Below are 19,494 nucleotides of genomic sequence, written 5' to 3' on the forward strand. Positions count from 1 at the left end.
GCTGGCCCAGATATTCACAGCAAAACTTAGTTAATGGTGTCACTCTACTACAGTATGAGGGTTTTCCTCACCCCACACAATGGCCATTCCTACTATTCAAAATACAATCATGATCAAATGAGGCCTCATCAGTAAGCAGCATGATTTGGAGGAAATCTAGTCGATCAGTTCATTAGTGGAGAAGCCACGGACAAATTGTGCAAAGGCGATCACATGCATTGCATGGACTCATTATGGATGCTACGGGTGTAATTGTTGTTTGTGAAGTATTCGCCACACACTAGTATGTGCAGTACTCATTTCACATGCAGTACAACGAGTATTTGTGGTGGTGTCTGCTGCAACATCTTCCAGAACCTCCTCTTCAAAATTAGGTGTGTGAGTGGTCCTCATGTTGCCAAGTCCCTCGCTTCTTCTTTTTCATGAACCAGTCTCTTGCATTCATCACTTGAGAGAAATAAACACTCGTTGTGACAGATGATGCCTGTTAGGAAATCATTCCGTATACAGCTTGTCAGCAGTGAGAGCATTGCAACACACTTCCTCATGCACAAGGTGCATGTCAGTGAGTTCTGCAAAACTGTACTGGTACTGCTCCATCATATCGTACTGTATGTCTCTGAGTAGCACTGAGTAGTGAATGGGTCTGTTGTTGATTCATAGCACATTCTATCATGTTGTTGTTGTTGTTGTGGTCTTCAGTCCTGAGACTGGTTTGATGCAGCTCTCCATGCTACTCTATCCTGTGCAAGCTTCTTCATCTCCCAGTACCTACTGCAACCTACATCCTTCTGAATCTGCTTAGTGTATTGATCTCTTGGTCTCCCTCTACGATTTTTACCCTCCACGCTGCCCTCCAATGCTAAATTTGTGATCCCTTGCTGCCTCAAAACATGTCCTACCAACCGATCCCTTCTTCTAGTCAAGTTGTGCCACAAACTTCTCTTCTCCCCAATCCTATTCAATACCTCCTCATTAGTTAAGTGATCTACCCACCTTATCTTCAGCATTCTTCTGTAGCACCACATTTCGAAAGCTTCTATTCTCTTCTTGTCCAAACTGGTTATCGTCCATGTTTCACTTCCATACATGGCTACACTCCATACAAATACTTTCAGAAACGACTTCCTGACACTTAAATCTATACTCGATGTTAACAAATTTCTCTTCTTCAGAAACGATTTCCTTGCCATTGCCAGTCTACATTTTATATCCTCTCTACTTCGACCATCATCAGTCATTTTACTCCCTAAATAGCAAAACTCCTTTACTACTTTAAGTGTCTCATTTCCTAATCTAATTCCCTCAGCATCACCCAATTTAATTTGACTACATTCCATTATCCTCGTTTTGCTTTTGTTGATGTTCATCTTATATCCTCCTTTCAAGACACTATCCATTCCGTTCAACTGCTCTTCCAAGTCCTTTGCTGTCTCTGACAGAATTACAATGTCATCGGCGAACCTCAAAGTTTTTACTTCTTCTCCATGAATTTTAATACCTACTCCGAATTTTTCTTTTGTTTCCTTTACTGCTTCCTCAATATACAGATTGAATAACATCGGGGAGAGGCTACAACCCTGTCTCACTCCTTTCCCAACCACTGCTTCCCTTTCATGCCCTTCGACTCTTATAACTGCCATCTGGTTTCTGTACAAATTGTAAATAGCCTTTCGCTCCCTGTATTTTACCCCTGCCACCTTCAGAATTTGAAAGAGAGTATTCCAGTTAACGTTGTCAAAAGCTTTCTCTAAGTCTACAAATGCTAGAAACATAGGTTTGCCTTTTCTTAATCTTTCTTCTAAGATAAGTCGTAAGGTTAGTATTGCCTCACGTGTTCCAACATTTCTACGGAATCCAAACTGATCTTCCCCGAGGTCCGCTTCTACCAGTTTTTCCATTCGTCTGTAAAGAATTCGTGTCTATCATGGGGCAATGTAAATGCACTACGACAGAGTCATCTTATGGACAAGTAAAGTAAACTAAACCTTCATTGTGACTCCCTAGTAATCAGGCTTGTCCTCCTTGTTTCCTTGCAATAAATAAAGACTGTACACGTAAATAAACTGGACAGTGTGTGTCAACTTGTGTGCATGTTAGTTGTAAATAAGCTGGAAAACTAGTACCAAGTGATAGCCAAGTTTACTTCCACATCTCATTAAGCTGGTTAGTCTGACCCTAGGTTCCCTACCTCAAATCATTCAGTGGAGCATTCTTTATGTCCTGTTACATTTTTGCCCACTCTTACAAAAAAAAACTCTAGGTTAGTATATGCTCAGAATATCCTTCCACAATTTTTAGAGTTTCATACATCAGTCAGTAAAAACTGGACCATTTCAGGATCACTTTGTTGTCCATCTGTCTGTCCAACTGTTAAGAACCCTTTCCTCAGGAAAAGGTAGCCATATCGAGTTCAAATTTATGTCATAATTTTAGGTCTATGTTCTGTTGGCATTGTACAAAGTTTTAGCTTCTAAGTCATTTCAGTCAAAAGATACAACAATTTATGTCATATATTTTGATACATCTGTATCTACAGATATACTCTGCAAACCACCGTGAGGTGCATGGCAGAGGGTATGTTCCACTATACCAGGTATTAGGGTTTTTTCCTGTTCCATTCATGTATGGAGTGGGGGAAGAATGATTCATCTGTGCATACTGTAATTATTCTAATCTTATCCTCATGATCCCTATGTGAGGAATACGGAGGGGATTTTAGTATATTCCTAGAATCATCATTTAAAGCTGGCTCTTAAAACTTTATTAATAGACTTTCTCGGGATAATTTATGTCTGCCTTCAAGAGTTGTCCAGCCCCATTCTTTCAATATCTCGGTGACCTTTCCCATGGATCAAACAAACCTGTGACCATTCATCCCTGTATACATTCAATATTCCCTATTAATGCTATTTGGTAAGGGTCCAACACACTTAAGCAATATTCTAGAATTGCTCCATGACTGATTTGTAAGCAATCTCTTTGTAGAGTGTTTGCACTTCCTGAGTATTCTACCAATAAAATTTAAGTCTACCACCTGCTTTACCCTTGACTGAGCCTATGTGATCATTCCATTTCATATCCCTATGAAATGTTACACCAGGTATTTGTTTGAGTTGGGCAATTGCATCAGTGACTCATTTTTATTATAGTCATAGGACACTATGTTTTTTTTTTTGTTTTATAAGGTGCATAGTTGTACATTTCTGAACATTTGAATTAAGTTGTCAAGCTTTGCACAACTCTGAAATCTTATTGAGATCTGACTGAATATTTATGCAGCTTGTTTCAGAAAACAGTTCATTATAGATAATTGCATCATCTGCAAAATGTCTGCAAGGTCATTATATACAACATGAACAGTAAGGGTCCCAACACACCTCCCTGGGGTGCACCCAATGTTACTTCTACAGCCGGTGATAACTCTCCTTCCAAAATAACATGCTGTGTTCTCCCTACCATAAAGTCCTCAACCAACGCACAAATTTCACTTGATACCCCATGTGATACTTTAGACAATAAGTGAAGGTGTGGTACTGCGCCAGTGCTTATCGGAAATCAAGAAATACTGTGTCTACCTTTTTGTCGTGATCCAAAGCTTTCAATATGTCGTGTGAGAAAATTGCTAGTTGGGTTTCACATGATTGATGTTTTCGGAATCCATGCTGGTTGGCACTGAGGAGGTCGTTCTGTTCATGATACCTCATTATGTTTGAGCTCAGAATATGTTCTAAGATTCTACAACAAATCGATGTTACGGATATTGGACGGTTTTGTGAATCACTTTTACTGTGCTTCTTGTAGACGGATGTGACCTGTGCTGTTTTCCAAGAACTGGACACAGTTTTTTGTTTGAGGGATCTCTGATAGATTGTACTTAGGAGAGAGGCTAACTCAGCTGCAAATCCAGTATAAAATCTGACAGGCATTCTGTCAAGCCCTGAGCTTTAGTCAGTTTTAACAATTTCAGCTGTGTCTCAACATCACTGATGCTAATTCTGATTTCACTCATCTTTTAACTGTTACAAGGATTAAATTGGGGCAATTCTGGGGGGCTTTCCTTTGTAAAACAACATTTGAAAATGAAGTTAAACATTTCAACTTTTGGTTTGGTATCCTCAATTTCAGTTTCTGTGTCATTCACTAGGGCCAGGACATTAACTTTGATGTCACTGACAGCCTTTACATATGACTAGAATTTCATTGGGTTTTGTAAAATAGTAAAATGAGGTTTTGTTTTACATGGAGATGAATCTGATGGATGATAGAAGGACCCAGATATTATTTTATACTGACCCCTGGTAGTGGGTCTGGCACAAACAAACTCACATGCAGCTTCAATTTCTCTCTCAGTTGATTTGAGTTTCTCGTCTACTGTGACAAATACATCACCTCCATTTCCCATTTGCCTATCCTTTTGATAGACATTTAAATTTTCCCAAAAATCTAACTGCTGTCAATTTCAGATTTTAGCCAGCTTTCTGTAACCAGTATTATGTGAGATTCACTGCCTTTCATGAGTGCTTCAATCTCTGGCACTTTGTTGCAAATGCTTCTGCATTTTACGATTAGGATTTCAATACCCTCACCTGTAGGAGGTATTTCTTTGATCTTACACCAATACTTCCAGGTTTTCTTCAGCTATCATTATCTGTATTCGATGGAGAGTTGCCTAATCGAAAAAACCCTTTTGTGAGCCCCACGCACAGTCAGCTACCTGAGTAGCAGCCTTTGATTTATAGTGCACACCTGACCATTTAGGAGGACCCTACAGCAGTTCTCAACCCTATGGTGCAAATCCAGGAAGTTGCTTCATAGCTTGTCACAGAACCTTCAAACTCTCTGATGCTGTCCTTCCACTTGACTCAGAACCAAAGTGCCACAATCAGTTCTGGAGACAGTGCTGCAAATTGTGAGCTTCATTGAAACTCTATGGGCAAGAATGGTCTTCTCAGCCTTCCCTGCCAATCCCAGGAATGACTCAAGTATGACCCTGGAGCCCAGATGACAGACATAATTTGTTCCAACATTTGCCACAATCTGCAGTTCATTGCACAGTGTTCCCTAAATGGCTACTGCAATAGCTTCTTCAACATGTTGAATGAGGCCTCCAGGCATACCCACTGAGTGCACCTGGTTTCCTTTCCTGTTCCTTGCTGCATTTCCGTAAAGGGTACCATCGTTCACTGTACATTTTAAGTGTCAACAATTAATAGAACTCTACCTTTTATCATTTACCTCCTCTTGGCACAAAACAAAACAGGTTTCCCCAAAACAGGTGATGTGAGTCACACTGGCTCAGTTTCAGTTTCATTGAAAGACAACCGCTTAAACTTGATGGTTAGGGTGATTGGTACAACAACCTGAGTCCTCCCTGGTCCACGTCCACACTGTATAAGATGCCAAGATCTACCATTGACATGCCATATGTATGTCCTGTACTTTCTGCAGAGGAGATGGAATCCTCTGGTACCAGTATCACAGGTACACATCTCTCTGAAGCTCTTCTAATTCACTGATTTGCTGTAGCTGCCAATCATTTGACTCTAGTCAGTGCGATTTCCAGTTACTTTCAAATGTCAACCAACTCATCCCGTGTTCAAGAACAGCATTCACAATGGGGCTGCATTTTGGTTGGTGCAGCATGTTACGAGGCAGTGAACAAATAACTTTAAATGAACCCCACTGATTATCATTTAATCTGTTGAGCTAAAAACTTCCTAATTCACTATAAGAACTGAAGAAAATGTACAAAATGACATTTCTATTAAGGCAACACAAAAACCAGTAGTAAAGATTTCTAGTTTCCTAAAACATTTCAAGCTTAATTACAGTTGCTAGTAAACTCAAAAACAGTGGTAATTTACAATAAATGCAGATATTATATAGGGCTACTCCTCTTTAAGGGAAACTAGATGTAACACAGTATATTAGAATATCTGATACACAAACCAAAACACAAACATCAATTTACTATAATGAAATTACAATGAAATGGACATCCTTACGGACAGGCGTTGACATATGTCAATGGGGACAGATGAAAATGTATGCCCCGACCGGGACTCGAACCCAGGATCTCCTGCTTACATGGCAGATGCTCTATCCATCTGAGCCACTGAGGACACAGAGGATAGCGCAACTGCAGGGATTTATCTCTGGCACACCTCCCGCGAAACCCACATTCTCAATGTATTGTCCCGCACTACATTCGCAGTGCCCCCGCCAATTATACTCATTACTTGTGGCGCGTTGCCGATTCCCGTAAGAGTTCGGGCACTGTTTGTGCATTCGCACAGAAGAAGAAGATGGTCAAGTGGCCGGTGAGCTTTAACTATATATTTACTAAGATGGTATCTGTTTTTACGGACATGTCTGAGGTTGGGCAGAGATGTCAGTCGAGGAGGAAGTACAGAGGCAAAGATGTTGTTGAATGACAGGTGAGGTACGAGTGGCGGCAACTTGAAATTAGCGGAGGTTGAGGCCTGGTGGGTTACTTCCGCCTCGACTGACATCTCTGCATTTACATATGTCTGCCTGTGACTGTATAAGTGCAGATGGATATGTGTGTGTGTGTGTGTGTGTGTGTGTGTGTGTGTGTGTGTGTGTGTGTGTGTGTGTGTGTGTGTGTGTGTGTGTGTGTGTGCGCGCGTGCGCGAGTGAATACCTGTCATTTTTTCCCCCTAAGGTAAGTCTTTCCGCTCCCGGGATTGGAATGACTCCTTACCCTCTCCCTTAAATCCCACATCCTTTCATCTTTCCCTCTCCTTCCCTCTTTCCTGATGAAGCAACCTTGGGTTGTGAAAGCTTGAAATTTGTGTGTGTGTTTGGGTGTTTTTTGTTGTCTCTATCAATATACCAACGCTTTCGTTTAGTAAGTTACAGCATCTTTGTTTTTAGTATTATGCACTTTATTATTCATGATACATAGCTAATTCTTTTCTACTAGGAAGCTATCTATAGCCAGTTGCTCTTGTTAATGCTTCAACACTTGGCAAAAATGTGACACAGCATGCATGCATAGCCACTGCCTTATTGGCATGATGAATTTTAATGTGCAATGCAACCTATTCCCCTGCTTCCAGCATTTATCTTATTGCACACCCCAACTCCATAAGCTCTTCAGTCGTCATCTCTTGGCTGCAATCTTCCACAAGCTCATCTATATCATTGTTATCTAACTCTAGTACCATGCTCTTGGCCAAAGACACAATCTTGTTTTCTACAGGCTCCACAGATATTGGCTGAAATGCCTCAGAGTCACATTCGACAATGCACTTCAGCCAAAGCTTCTTCCAAGCAGAAGTGAGAGTTCTCCTTCCCATACCTTTTTGATCATCTTGATGCAGGCAATGATGTTGAAGTGATATTCCCAAAACTCTTTGAGAGTGAGATTGGTGGCTTCAGTCAACTCCAAGCAATGCTCAAAGAGTGTTTTAGTGTAGATCTTCTCAAAATTAGAAACCGTCTGCTGGTCCATAGGCTGGAATAATTGAGTGGTGTTGGGAGGCAGAAACTGGATCTTGATGAACTGAAATTCTCCAAGGAGGTGGTCTTGTAGACCTGGAGAATGGGTAGGAGCAATGTGCATAACAAGCTAGACATGAAGAGGCAGATTCATCTCAAGCAAATAATTTTTCACCAAAGGACCAAACACTTCTTTGATCCAATCATAAAAAAATCATGTGTCACCCAATCCTTGTTTTTGGACCTCCATATCACATTTAACATGCTCTTCTGTACTTCTTGAGCGCTCATGGAGTTTCTGATTTGTAAACAAGCAACAATTTAATTTTCAAATCACCACTTGAATTGGCACAGAACAGCATTGAGAGATGGTCTTTCATTGGAATGTGAATGGGCAATGCATTCTCCTCTGCCATTATAAACGCACACTTCAGCATCTTTTTCCAGAATAGACATATCTCATCACAATTAAAAACCTGTTGTGGCAGATGACCTTCAGAATCTATGAGCACCTTGAAGTTGCTGATGAAGTTCTCTGCTACCTTTGTGTTGGAACTGACTGCTTTGCCATGCCTCACAATCCTGTGGATGCCGGTTTTTCTCTTAAACCTCTTGAAACATCCAAGGCTTCCCTTTAAACACTTCTTCAGCTGCTGATGATCCTGGCATCTTCTTAATGAGGTCAGCAAAAATCATTCACGCCTTCTCACAAATGATGTTCTAATTAATAATGTTGCCTTGTGATTGCTTTTCATTTATCCATATAAGGAACAACCTTTCAACATCATCCAGAATATGAAACTATTGTTTAGATACTTTGTGAGTCCCTTTGAAAAATCTATCTGCTTAATCTTGTCCTTGTTGTTGAGGATAGTGCAAATAGTTGATGTAGACCATTTGTATGTGCATGAAAAATCAGCAATGCTCACAGCATGTTCACATTTTTCAATGATTTTATGTTTCATTTCTAAGGTCATTTTCTTTTTCTTATGATTATCTTATTGCAGCTTTATCTTCAGGGGCATTTCTATAAAGTTTATTAAAATTTGCACACAAAAAACACTTTGTGAACACAAGTTTAGAAAAATATGTGATCATAAGCTGCACTAAGATGGTATCAGAAAAAGTGATAACCCAGACTGCACTACATACTACAGACATTGCTCATATGCCTCTGCTGACAATGGAAGGTGTTCATATTGTCGAACATTTCACTTGCCGTGCACGAATGGCTAGTGACATCACTCTAACTTGTCATCACTTATTATGTGGAACATTGCTCGTTACATGATTTTTTCTACAATCTGTTTTGCTTGTTAAGTGAATTGCTCATTTGATTGTGCAATGAAATTAGAGAATGATTGTTTTGAGTAAGGATAGGCCTACTGTTCTCAAAAGTTTTAAAAGGACACATTAAGTTTAAGCCTACAGTTGATGATATCAGCTTAACGCGGCTCTTGTGAATGTCTGAAATCTCACAATATATCACAATGCATATGGGTACTGATACAATCAATGAAAGATCATGCAAATCTAGAACTTCAAATTGACACATGAATCTTGTACATGCAGTTTCACACAAAGGAAAATTCCGAAGTTGGATTTCATATGTAAATAAATGTGCGTATTGCACTAATTTTTTGCACATTTCTACATTGCAGGATGAGTTTATCTCACTCAAAATCTCTAAAATGAGCAGCATCAACAAAGCATAACTTCTGTCTGTTGCAGCTAACAATGCAATACTCGAAAACTCACTCATTAAAATCTATAGGATACTTCCCATTGACCTAGAGTTATGAAATTTGGCAAGAAGCAGAGTTTTACAGTTGATAATCCAAAATCTATTAATATGTAATTATATCAAAAACAGTCTTGTAATTCACAGGACCAGTATCTTGACTGTATTGGTAAAGATAACAAGCAAAAATTGTCAAGATTATTGGTTCCCGGGAAGGATGAAGCACATACAAACGTAATTAAGTTTGTACAGAATCATCTGCGTGTGAGTCCTACTTGCACTTGGGCAATTTTGTCTTAATTAGCATCACTTATATAATAAGATGCTGGCTGCATGGTATATATGCCAAACACTAAATGAAATAAAAAAATCTGTTGAAATGACAACAGCATCGTGGCTACCACAGGAGACTTCTGTAGAACATTATTGTCCTTCATAGCATATTAATGACTATCAAAGGGAGCATAATTTTATTGACTTACAGATAAAATTAGAAATTGTTGTCGTTTTATGTTCAGTGCATGTATATATGTTGCATTATTACATACTGCAAGAATCTGAGCAAGTGGCTGCAGTACCAGTAATGTGTGAGGCCTTCTATAAATTATGGTGGAACCAAGAATGAGAGTGCTTGGGTAGAGCATCTCATTCATGTGTTTGTTGTCGTTCTGTGTTGAAGAAAATAATATTAAGCTAATATTTCTTAGCTAATTTCATGTCATATACCACTCATAAGCCATGCTAATAGCATGTTGGCCCACTGTTAGAATGCAGTACAGCAGCAGTTCTACACAGCATGGATATGAAAAGTTCTCAGTAGGTTTCTGGAGGTATGTGGCTCCAGTATGCATACTAGTGATGCAATTCACATAAGTTAAGATATGGTATTTTTTGGGCTTGGAGGTTAGAGCCAGTAGCATCCCAGATTTGTTCCATCAGGTTCATGTCAAGGAAAATTGGTACCCAAGACATCAACATGACTTTATATCATGCTTCTCAAACCACTGTAGCTTGATTCTGGCCCTGTCACTGGAACATTATCCTGCTGGAAGATAACATCATCTTTGGGGAAGACATCAAGCGTGAAGAGATGCGCATGGTTCATAGCAGTGTTCACATAGTCCACAGCTCTCATGGTGCCTTCGAATACCACCAAAGGTTCCATGGAAGCTGAGGTGAATGGCCCCATAGCATAATATTGCCCTTTTCAGCCAGCATACACGGTGCGCTGTATGTTTTGAGCAGCCACTTGCCAGGACAGTTTATCTAGACATGACTATCAACCTGGTAGAACAAGAAACATGATTCATCAGACCAGGCAACATATTTCTGTTGACCCATAGTCCAGTCTTGTTGATACCATGCTGACTGCAATTGTAATTGAAGATGCAATTGAGTCAACAATGACTATTAGGGATCTTGTACTGTGGAGCCCCATGTTCAATGACATGCACAAGTTGTGTGATCCAAAACACTTGTTCCTGCATCTGCACTGAACTCTGCATCAGATCCACCACAGATTGCCACCTAATCTGCCTTACAGAACAGGCAAGTCTTCCACATCTACAATGAGTTGGGGATATCCAACACCTTATTGCCAACTTGTGGTTTCACAGTCCTTGAACCACTCTCCGTACATGCTCACAACAGTGACACATGAACAACCAACTAGCTTCAAAATTTCTGAGGTGTTTGTTTCCAGGTGCTGAGCAATAAAAATCTGTCCCCTGTGAAAGTTGCATATGTGGATTTCACTATTTGTGGGCCATATGATTTCTAGAGTGATCCCCAGTTTGTCTCTTCTCCACTTGCATCCTTTCCCTGCCATGTCACATACCTGCAACACCACCAGGCAGAATGCAGTCCTGTATTGGGCAGTGACCATAATGTAATGTTTTTGTTCATCAGTGTTTATTTATTGTCTCTTTGCCAATAACAACTTGAATCATAAAATGTTTTTTGAAGTCATGTTCAATCTTTGCAATGTTATGAATATTTCTTCCCATGTCATACAATAACTTTAAATGAAGTCAAAAAAAGTAAATTGTGTATTTTAGAAAACTAGCTTTCCTTTTATTTATCATGAGATGGATAATGTCTCTCTAGTAATTGAGGTCCTTTCATCTTCTTTTATTTCAGGAATCCATAAACTCAATAAAAAATTATTCAGATGTTAAAGTGATGAAGCAAAATATTCTTGCTCCAGATTCACAAGATGCTTTGAATGCATACTCACCACAGCAACGGAAAGCTTTTGCAGATTCCTTGAATGTAAAAATGACAGCTAAGGCAATGGCTGCAATGAAGAAAGTACTTGCACCATCACCACCAAATCCTCTAAAAGCGCCTCCTTCATACCAAAAAGGGGTTCTGCCGAAGTAAATTCACTTTGTGCTTAATACTAAGTACTTAATACTAAGTATAGTATGTCATGTATTTTTTATGATAATACAAGATAACATATTTGCAGCTTTAAATTGCTGCAAAATGAGAGACACTGTACTGCATTTTAAAAATTCTGAGTTTTCTATGTCTCATATTTAATTATAATCCATGGCATATCATTCAACATCTCTCAAGGTTCTCAAGATCATTAACTGCACTGGGAACATGATTAATGTTATATGGCTGGGTGGATAGGTGAATCAAGATGCCTACAACTTCAGATGGTTTTCAGTCTCTATTCTGGAACTAATGACCGCCATTTTCTCTATGGCGCAACAAACGCAGGAGTCTTACCTGTTATACTCACCAGAATTTCACTATGTGGTTCCTTGCCCCACACTGGGCCCAATTTTTGTAAATTACTCGTAAGCCTTGAAGCAATCCATGAAAAGCACAATTTAGTGGCACTTGGAGCTGGACAATACAAGAGGGTTTCCACTCAGTATTATTTCGGATCAATATTTTCAGCCATTTTAAATCATCACCATATTTATATTGTGGATGAATCCAAGCAGAAGACAACTTACTTGCCGTTTATTTTCCACTACTGTCTATCATATCTGTTCTCTGAAGGAATTCAGCATATTTGATTCAGTGTTATAGCATTATTCGGGGAAGTGGAGGAGATAAGTTACATTCATGGCACAAAATTCATTATACCCAGCATTTTTTGTAAAAAAGTAAACACTGTTTTATGTTAAGCAAAAAATAGTGTGTTTTAAAAGAATTTAATTATTAAATTATGCCTATAATTTAATCTGATAACGAAAACAATCAATTATTGACAAATTATTTAATTGGATAGATAAAAATTTGACTCATCAAGCAGTGGCATAACACACACAATAAAGGACCGTTGTGATTGGCTCCTTCTTCAGGCAGAAGGGTTGAAGGTGAGGGAAGAATTGTGAAGGAAAAGGATTGGAGAGGTCTAGGAAAAGGGGGAGATTTTGGGAAAGTCACCCAAAACTGTTGGTCTGGGGAAACTTACCATATGGCATGAGAAGGAAAGATTGATTGTTGGGAACTGCATTGGACGAGATTTGAAAACCTGAAAGCTTAAAGATGGAAGACAGGGTAATGTGCAAGACAGAGATTACTACTAAAACATCATGCATGAGTTAATTAGAATGAGAATCTAAGTGCATTGTACGTAACAGAGGTGGGATGGGGCAGTGAAAAATAGATAGGAAAGACATAGAAAACTAAAATGGAGTGAGGCAAAGCGTAGTCACAGTGAAGAAAAGCTGAGATGGAAGAAATTAACATAAATTAAGACCAGGCGGGTGGCGAGAATCAAGGTCATGTAGTGCTACACTATGTGATCGAAGTATCCGGACACCCCCAAAAACATATGTTTTTCATATTAGGTACCTTGTGCTGCCACCTACTGCTTCATATCAGCAACCTCAGTAGTGAGAGAGCAGAATTGGGCAGTCTGTGGACCACACAGACTTCGAACATGGTCAGGTGATTGGATGTCACTTGTGTCATATGTCTGTATGCAAGGTTTCCACACTCCTAAACATTCCTAGGTCCACTGTTTCCAATGTGATAATGAAGTCTAAACATGAAGGGTCATGTATAGCACAAAAACGTATAGGCCCATCTTGTCTGTTGACTGACAGAGACCGCCGACCGTTGAAGAGAGTCATAATGTGTAATAGGCAGGCATCTATACAGACAATCACACAAGAATTCCGATCTGCATCAGGATCCACTGCAAGTACTAAGGCAGTTAGGCGGGAGGTGAGAAAACTTAGATTTCATGGTCGAGCTGCTGCTCATAAGCCACACATTACGCCGATAAATGCCAAACGACACATCGCTTGGTGTAAGGAATCTAAACATTGGACGATTGAACAGTGGAAAAATGTTGTGTGGAATGACGAATCACGGTACACAATGTGGCGATCCGATGGCAGGATGTGGGTATGGCAAATGCCCAGTGAATGTCATCTGCCAGCATGTGTAGTGCCAACAGTAAAATTTGGAGGTGGTGGTGTTATGGTGTAGTCATGTTTTTCAAGGAGGGAGCTTTCACCCCTTATTGTTTTGCATGGCACTATCACAGCACAAGCCTACACTGATGATTTAAGCACCTTCTTGCTTGCCACTGTTGACGAGCAATTCAGGGATGGTGGTTGCATCTTTCAACACGATCGAGCACAGATTCATAATGCACGACCTGTGCGGGAGTGGTTACATGACAATAACATCCCTGTAATGGACTGCCCTGCACAGAGTCCTGATCTGAATCCTATAGGATGTTTTGGAATGCCAACTTTGTGCCAGGTCTCACCAACTGACATTGATACCTCTTCTCAGTGTAGTACTTCATGAAGAATGGGCTGCCATTCCCCAAGAAACCTTTGAGAACCTGACTGAAGTTATGCCTGTGAGAGTGGAAGCTGTCATCAAGACCTAAGGGTGGGCCAACACCATATTGAATTCCAGCATTACTGACAGAGGGCCCCACGAATTTGTAAGTCATTCATAGCCAGGTGTCCGGATGCTTTTGTTCACGTAGTGTAATTCCTACCTGCGGAGTTCTGAGAAACTAGTGTCTGGGGGAAGAATCCAGATTGGGCGTGTAGTGAAACAGGTGCCGAAGTCATGAAGGTCATGTTGTACAGCATGTTCTGTAACAGGATATTGCAGGTTGTCAGTATATACCCTCTGCCTTTGCCCATTCATCCAAATTGATAATTTGGTGGTAGTCATGCCGATGTAGAAGGCTGAACAGTGTTCACATAATAGCTGGTATGTGCCGTGTCATTTTGCAGTTGGCTCTCCCTTTGATAGTATATGTTTTGCCAGTTACAGGGCTATTGTATTTTTATTTTATTTATTTATTTATTTAACCTGATCAGATTAGGGCCATCAGGCCCTCTCTTACATCGGACCAGTGTTCTACACATGCAGCATTTCACACATCAGAGTTACATCATGACAATAGTTTAAATGAGAAAATTAGATAACTCTAGTGACAATATGAATAAAGAGTAATGACTAAGACCTAATAAAGTAAATGCGGCAGTATTTTTACAACAGGTGCTATACACACAGATTATGATAAAAGCAATAATAATAACAGTAAAAAGTCGATAAAAGCAATAATAATAACAGTAAAAAGTCAAATAATAATGATAAATATGACTAAGACCTAATAAAGTAAATGCTGGCAGTATTTTTACAACAGGTGCTATACATACAGATTATGATAAAAACAATAATAATAACAGTAAAAAAAATCAAATAATAATGACAAACATGAGAAAAATTGGCAGTAGTAATGAAGGTTTGTGCAGATGTACATTAATATCTTGGTGTGTAAAGTAGATGTTTACTAGTATAGCAAGTTTTGGGGAAGGGAGATTTAAGGAGGGGGAAAGAGGGAAGTAATGAGCTAAAGTGCATTCATGTACAGAGGAAGGCATTACTGTTGCTTAAGTAGATACATCATTAACTGTTTTTTGAAGCCAGACATGTTTCTAAGTTCTCTAACATACCGAGGGAGGTTATTCCAGAGTTGGGTTCCCGCTACTGTAAAGCACTTGGAGAAGGTGACTGAGCGATGCAGTGGAACGGAGAGGATTTTATTATAACGGGAACGTGTGTTTCTGTCATGTTGTTCTGACATGAGCATTAGGGACGAGGAGAGAGATGAGGGACAGTGTACATTTATAAGGCAGTAGATGAGACAGAGTGTATGGAAATCTCTGCGTTTGTCTGCACGCAGCCAGGACAATTTTGCATATGCTGGTGAAATGTGATGAAAAAGTCGAATGTCACAGATATATATTGGACGCAGGCATTCATGACCAGTTCTAGATGTTGTGAATTTTCCTGAGAGAGGCCTTGTAGGATAATATCGCTGTAGTCAATGATTGGGAGTATAAGCATTTGTACTAATTTCTTTTTCAGATCAAAAGGGAAGAGTTTTTTATATTTTTGTAGGACATGAAGGGATGCTGATGCTTTTTTGCATACTGCAGTTACGTGCTCTGTCCAATTTAGATTTTCATCTATTATCATTCCCAAACTCTTTGCTGAGGGAGAGAAGTTAATGTTTGTTCCATTTAGGATAAGAGGTGGTACGGATTCCTGATGTTTTGTGCTAATGAGCTTAGAGTGACCAACAAGTGCCGCTTGGGTTTTAGATGGGTTTAGTTTTAGATCTATGTCCTGTGCCCATTTTGACAGTGCATCAAGGTCAGTATTGAAATTTTCAATAGCTTTCTTGAGATTGCTTGGTTTCACACTTAGATACAACTAAAGGTCATCAGCATACATATGATATTTGCAGTAGGTCAGAACTGATGACACATCATTGACATAGAGAGAGAAGAGTATAGGACCTAATACTGAGCCTTGGGGAACGCCTGACACTACCTACCGCCATTGTGATTTTATATTTCCAGACAGGACGCGCTGCTGACGAGACGTCATGTATGAGCGAAACCATTGCACTGCACTTGGTGAGAAATTTAGACCGCTAAGTTTGGCTAGTAAGATGTCAAAGTCGACAGTATCAAATGCTTTGCTGAAATTAAGAAGCAAATGATAGTCGCTTCTTGTCTGTCCATGGCAAGTTTCAGGTCATCTGTCACCTTTATCAGTGCGGATGTTGTGCTTCGATGTTTACGGAAACCTGATTGGTATTCGTCTAGTAGGTTGTTAGTAGTTAGGTAGTTGGTGAGCTGGACATGAACTACATATTCTAAGGCCTTTGATAGTGCAGGAAGAAGGCAGATGGGGCGGTAGTCAGAGGGTGCTGTGGTGATGTCCTTTTTAGGCAGTGGCTTAATTTGTCCCAGTTTCCAGGCCTCAGGGAAAACACTAGTGATTAATGAATTGTTGAAAATGTCTGTTATAGAGGGCAGTAGTTGGTCAATAATAAGTTTTACCATCTGGATAGTGATGCCATCATGTCCAGTAGATGCTGATCTAATCTGCATTATGGCTTTCTTGACAGTACTGCAAGTGACGTGCTGTAGATAGAATTTTTCTTTGCTGCAGTCATTTCTTCAGCTGGGACCATGGGATTTTCTGCAACTTTTATTTTGCCTAAACCGAGACTACAGAGATTTTTCCACAGGATAGCTGTTCTACATCTATTGTCAGCTAATGTATGGGCATGTCTGAGCTTAGCGTTTCTCACCGCTTGACTGACTTTGTTTCATTTCTACTTGTATACAGTATGATTTTCAGGTGTAGGGTGTATCTTGTATGCTCGATGTGCAGCGTCTCTGAGATTCATGAGGTGTTTTAGTTCATCAGTCAGCCAAAGTGCAGATTGCCTTTTTACTTTTCTGGTCTTTATTGGAGCATATTTGTCATATAGTTGAGTAATTTTGTTAGTGAAATCCTGGAGTTTGTCGTTTATGTTCATGAGGGGAGTAGAGGACATCCCCCAAACTATTTCTTGTGCCTCAGTTTCAAGTTCAGGCAAATTTATGCATTTGAGGTCTCGGTATGTAGACAGTTTTTGTTTCTTTCTAGGACATTCTAGTGAATACGTCATGAAAATGATGTCATGGGCAGACATGCCAGGCGCAGATATTTGAGAGGTGCGGATTATTCTGTTTGGAGATTTCGTTGCGAATATATCTATGAAAGTGTGACTGGTAGTCGTGTGATGAGTAGGTGCCAGCTGAAATAGCGTCATATTTGAGGAAGAAAGCATCCTCTTAAATTTCTCAGTGGAAGGACTATTGCACAGAAAATTAATGTTAGTGTCACCTGCTATAATTACATGTTCATATGACGATTCGAGACTAGAGAAGGCAGTTTCAAAGCAGGCGAACCCACCTACTTTAGGAGGTTTGTAAAGGACGCATATTAAGCACTTTCTGTTAAGTGATTTGATCTCTATGAACATATGTTCCTCTTGTTTATCGACATTGTTGTTGGATGTATGTAGTACTGTAGGTGACAAATCAGAGCGTATGTACGCCCCCTCGTCTGTTGCATCTGTCATGCCTGAGAAAGATATAGGTTTTCGGAAGTTGTAGGAATACTTGGTTTGAGCCAAGTCTCTGACAAAAGTATTACGTGTATATCAGCAGTTTGAAATATATATTTGAACTCATCAAAGTGAGCTGGCAGAGACTGGACATTTGCATGTGCAATATGCAGCTTGGTGTATTCCGGTGTTGATTGCCCGAGGAGGCTGCCGACCAATGTTTGCGGGTCGTGGTTAGCGGTGAGAAGAGGGTCTGGCATGAGGAATGCGGAAGGCATGTGAAGGAGGGGTGGGGGGGGGGGGAGGTGAGGGAGTGTCCTCCCAGTTCTGTGCAGTGAAAGCGGCAGGGAGGGGGAGGGGGTGGGTCCCCGGGGAGGCAACGGGATCTGCGGCCATGGTCAGTGAGGTCTGCAACGGTTCTGGAAGTAGCCGTGGGCTGGCAGGGGAAGGAATTTTGCTAAGCACAACAGGAGTAATCTGCACATTACAACGGAGTGTGATATTAATTGCACTTAAGAGAATAACAACTAAAGTATGATGGTGGGTTGCTAATTAAGGATGGAAGTGAGACTACCTTATGTAATAATTAACAAAATTACACGAGAAAAACAATTAAAGATGAAAATAGTTATGTGGAGAAACGAAATGTTGATAATACAAATAATAACAAAAATTACACGAGAAAAAATAATTAGAGATAAAAAAAAATAGTTATGTAGAGAAACGAGCAATTTGATAATACATTAGTTAAGATATGGTTGACAGTGTAAACAATATAAACATACAAGTTAGTGGCAGCAAGATTAGACATGATTTAGCTTCTAAGACACAGGCTTTCGAGTTCATTAACACTGCAAATTGTTTTCTTTCCGTTTTCGGTCTTAACCATTATCCTGCCGTCATTTGTCCATACGTTCTGTAGCCCAAATTTCGAAATCGCACTCTTCAAAATGTTTAGTCTTTCAGAGGTCAGATTCTCGCGTACTGTCAGACACGACTTCGCGAGATTCTTCTTTGCTCTGAAGATTTCAGATCTTTTCCTATAGGACATAAATTTCACTATTATAGGTCTCGGTTTTGTAGAACCTGGCGACCTACGACCCACTCTATGACTTCTGTCAATGTCACTCAGAGTCACCTGTACGCCTAGCTTTTCTTGGACAAGGTTTATCACTAGTTCATCTGTGTTCTCTCTGCTGCTCTCTGGAATGCCGAACAGTCTGAGATTATTGCGTCTCTGATATTGTTCGAGCTTGTCCGTCTTCTCGATCAATTTCTGTTTGAGCTGTCGTGCTTTCTCCTCACTTTCTTTTGACAATGTGTCCAGTGCATGGATCTCACTCGCATTTGCCTCCAGAGTTTTCTGTATTTTGTCCACCACTCCAGCAGTGACGGCATCAGTGATGGTTTGAACAACGAGCCCGAGCGTCTCCTTAGCCTGCAGCGCAGCACTCACCTCAGCTTTCATGAGTGCGGGGATGTCAGCGATGCTGAGCGGAGTGGCTGCAACTCCCGGTGTAGACTCCATGCCTGCGCTGTCGCCGGCCTGGCTGTTGGCTGCACTGCGCGTTGTTCGGCGATTTTCCATTTTAAGTGCAATTCCGCGTAGTTGGTGCTCAGTGTGTGATGTAAAATATGACACTCGGCAGTAGATATACGGTTTTAGTATATGTAGACTAGCCTAACTGCTTAAAACACCTCCAGATTTCACGTAAACTTGCGAGCCAAGCTAACGCACGTCACTCACTCACCGCCATGTAAGGAGGTGGTAGTAGGAGGGTGCATAGGTCAAGCTTGCAGCACAGATGGTCACAGAGGTAGGAGCCTTAGGATAGAGCAATGGGTGCAGAAGGAGCATAGGATCTGACAAGAA

At 40.3% G+C, this 19,494-nt stretch overlaps 1 protein-coding gene across 1 annotated transcript in view; it reads left to right on the top strand.

Moving 5' to 3' along the window:
* The window catches only part of LOC126237488 (uncharacterized), a 304,303-nt gene that overhangs the window by 234,424 nt on the left and 50,385 nt on the right, over positions 1-19,494 (top strand). The window contains exon 11 of the mRNA XM_049947633.1: positions 11,348-11,586. Coding sequence (XP_049803590.1) covers positions 11,348-11,586 — 239 coding nt within the window. The remainder of the gene's footprint in view (positions 1-11,347; positions 11,587-19,494) is intronic.

Source organism: Schistocerca nitens, chromosome 2, assembly GCF_023898315.1.
Source record: "Schistocerca nitens isolate TAMUIC-IGC-003100 chromosome 2, iqSchNite1.1, whole genome shotgun sequence".
Taxonomy (NCBI): domain Eukaryota; kingdom Metazoa; phylum Arthropoda; class Insecta; order Orthoptera; family Acrididae; genus Schistocerca; species Schistocerca nitens.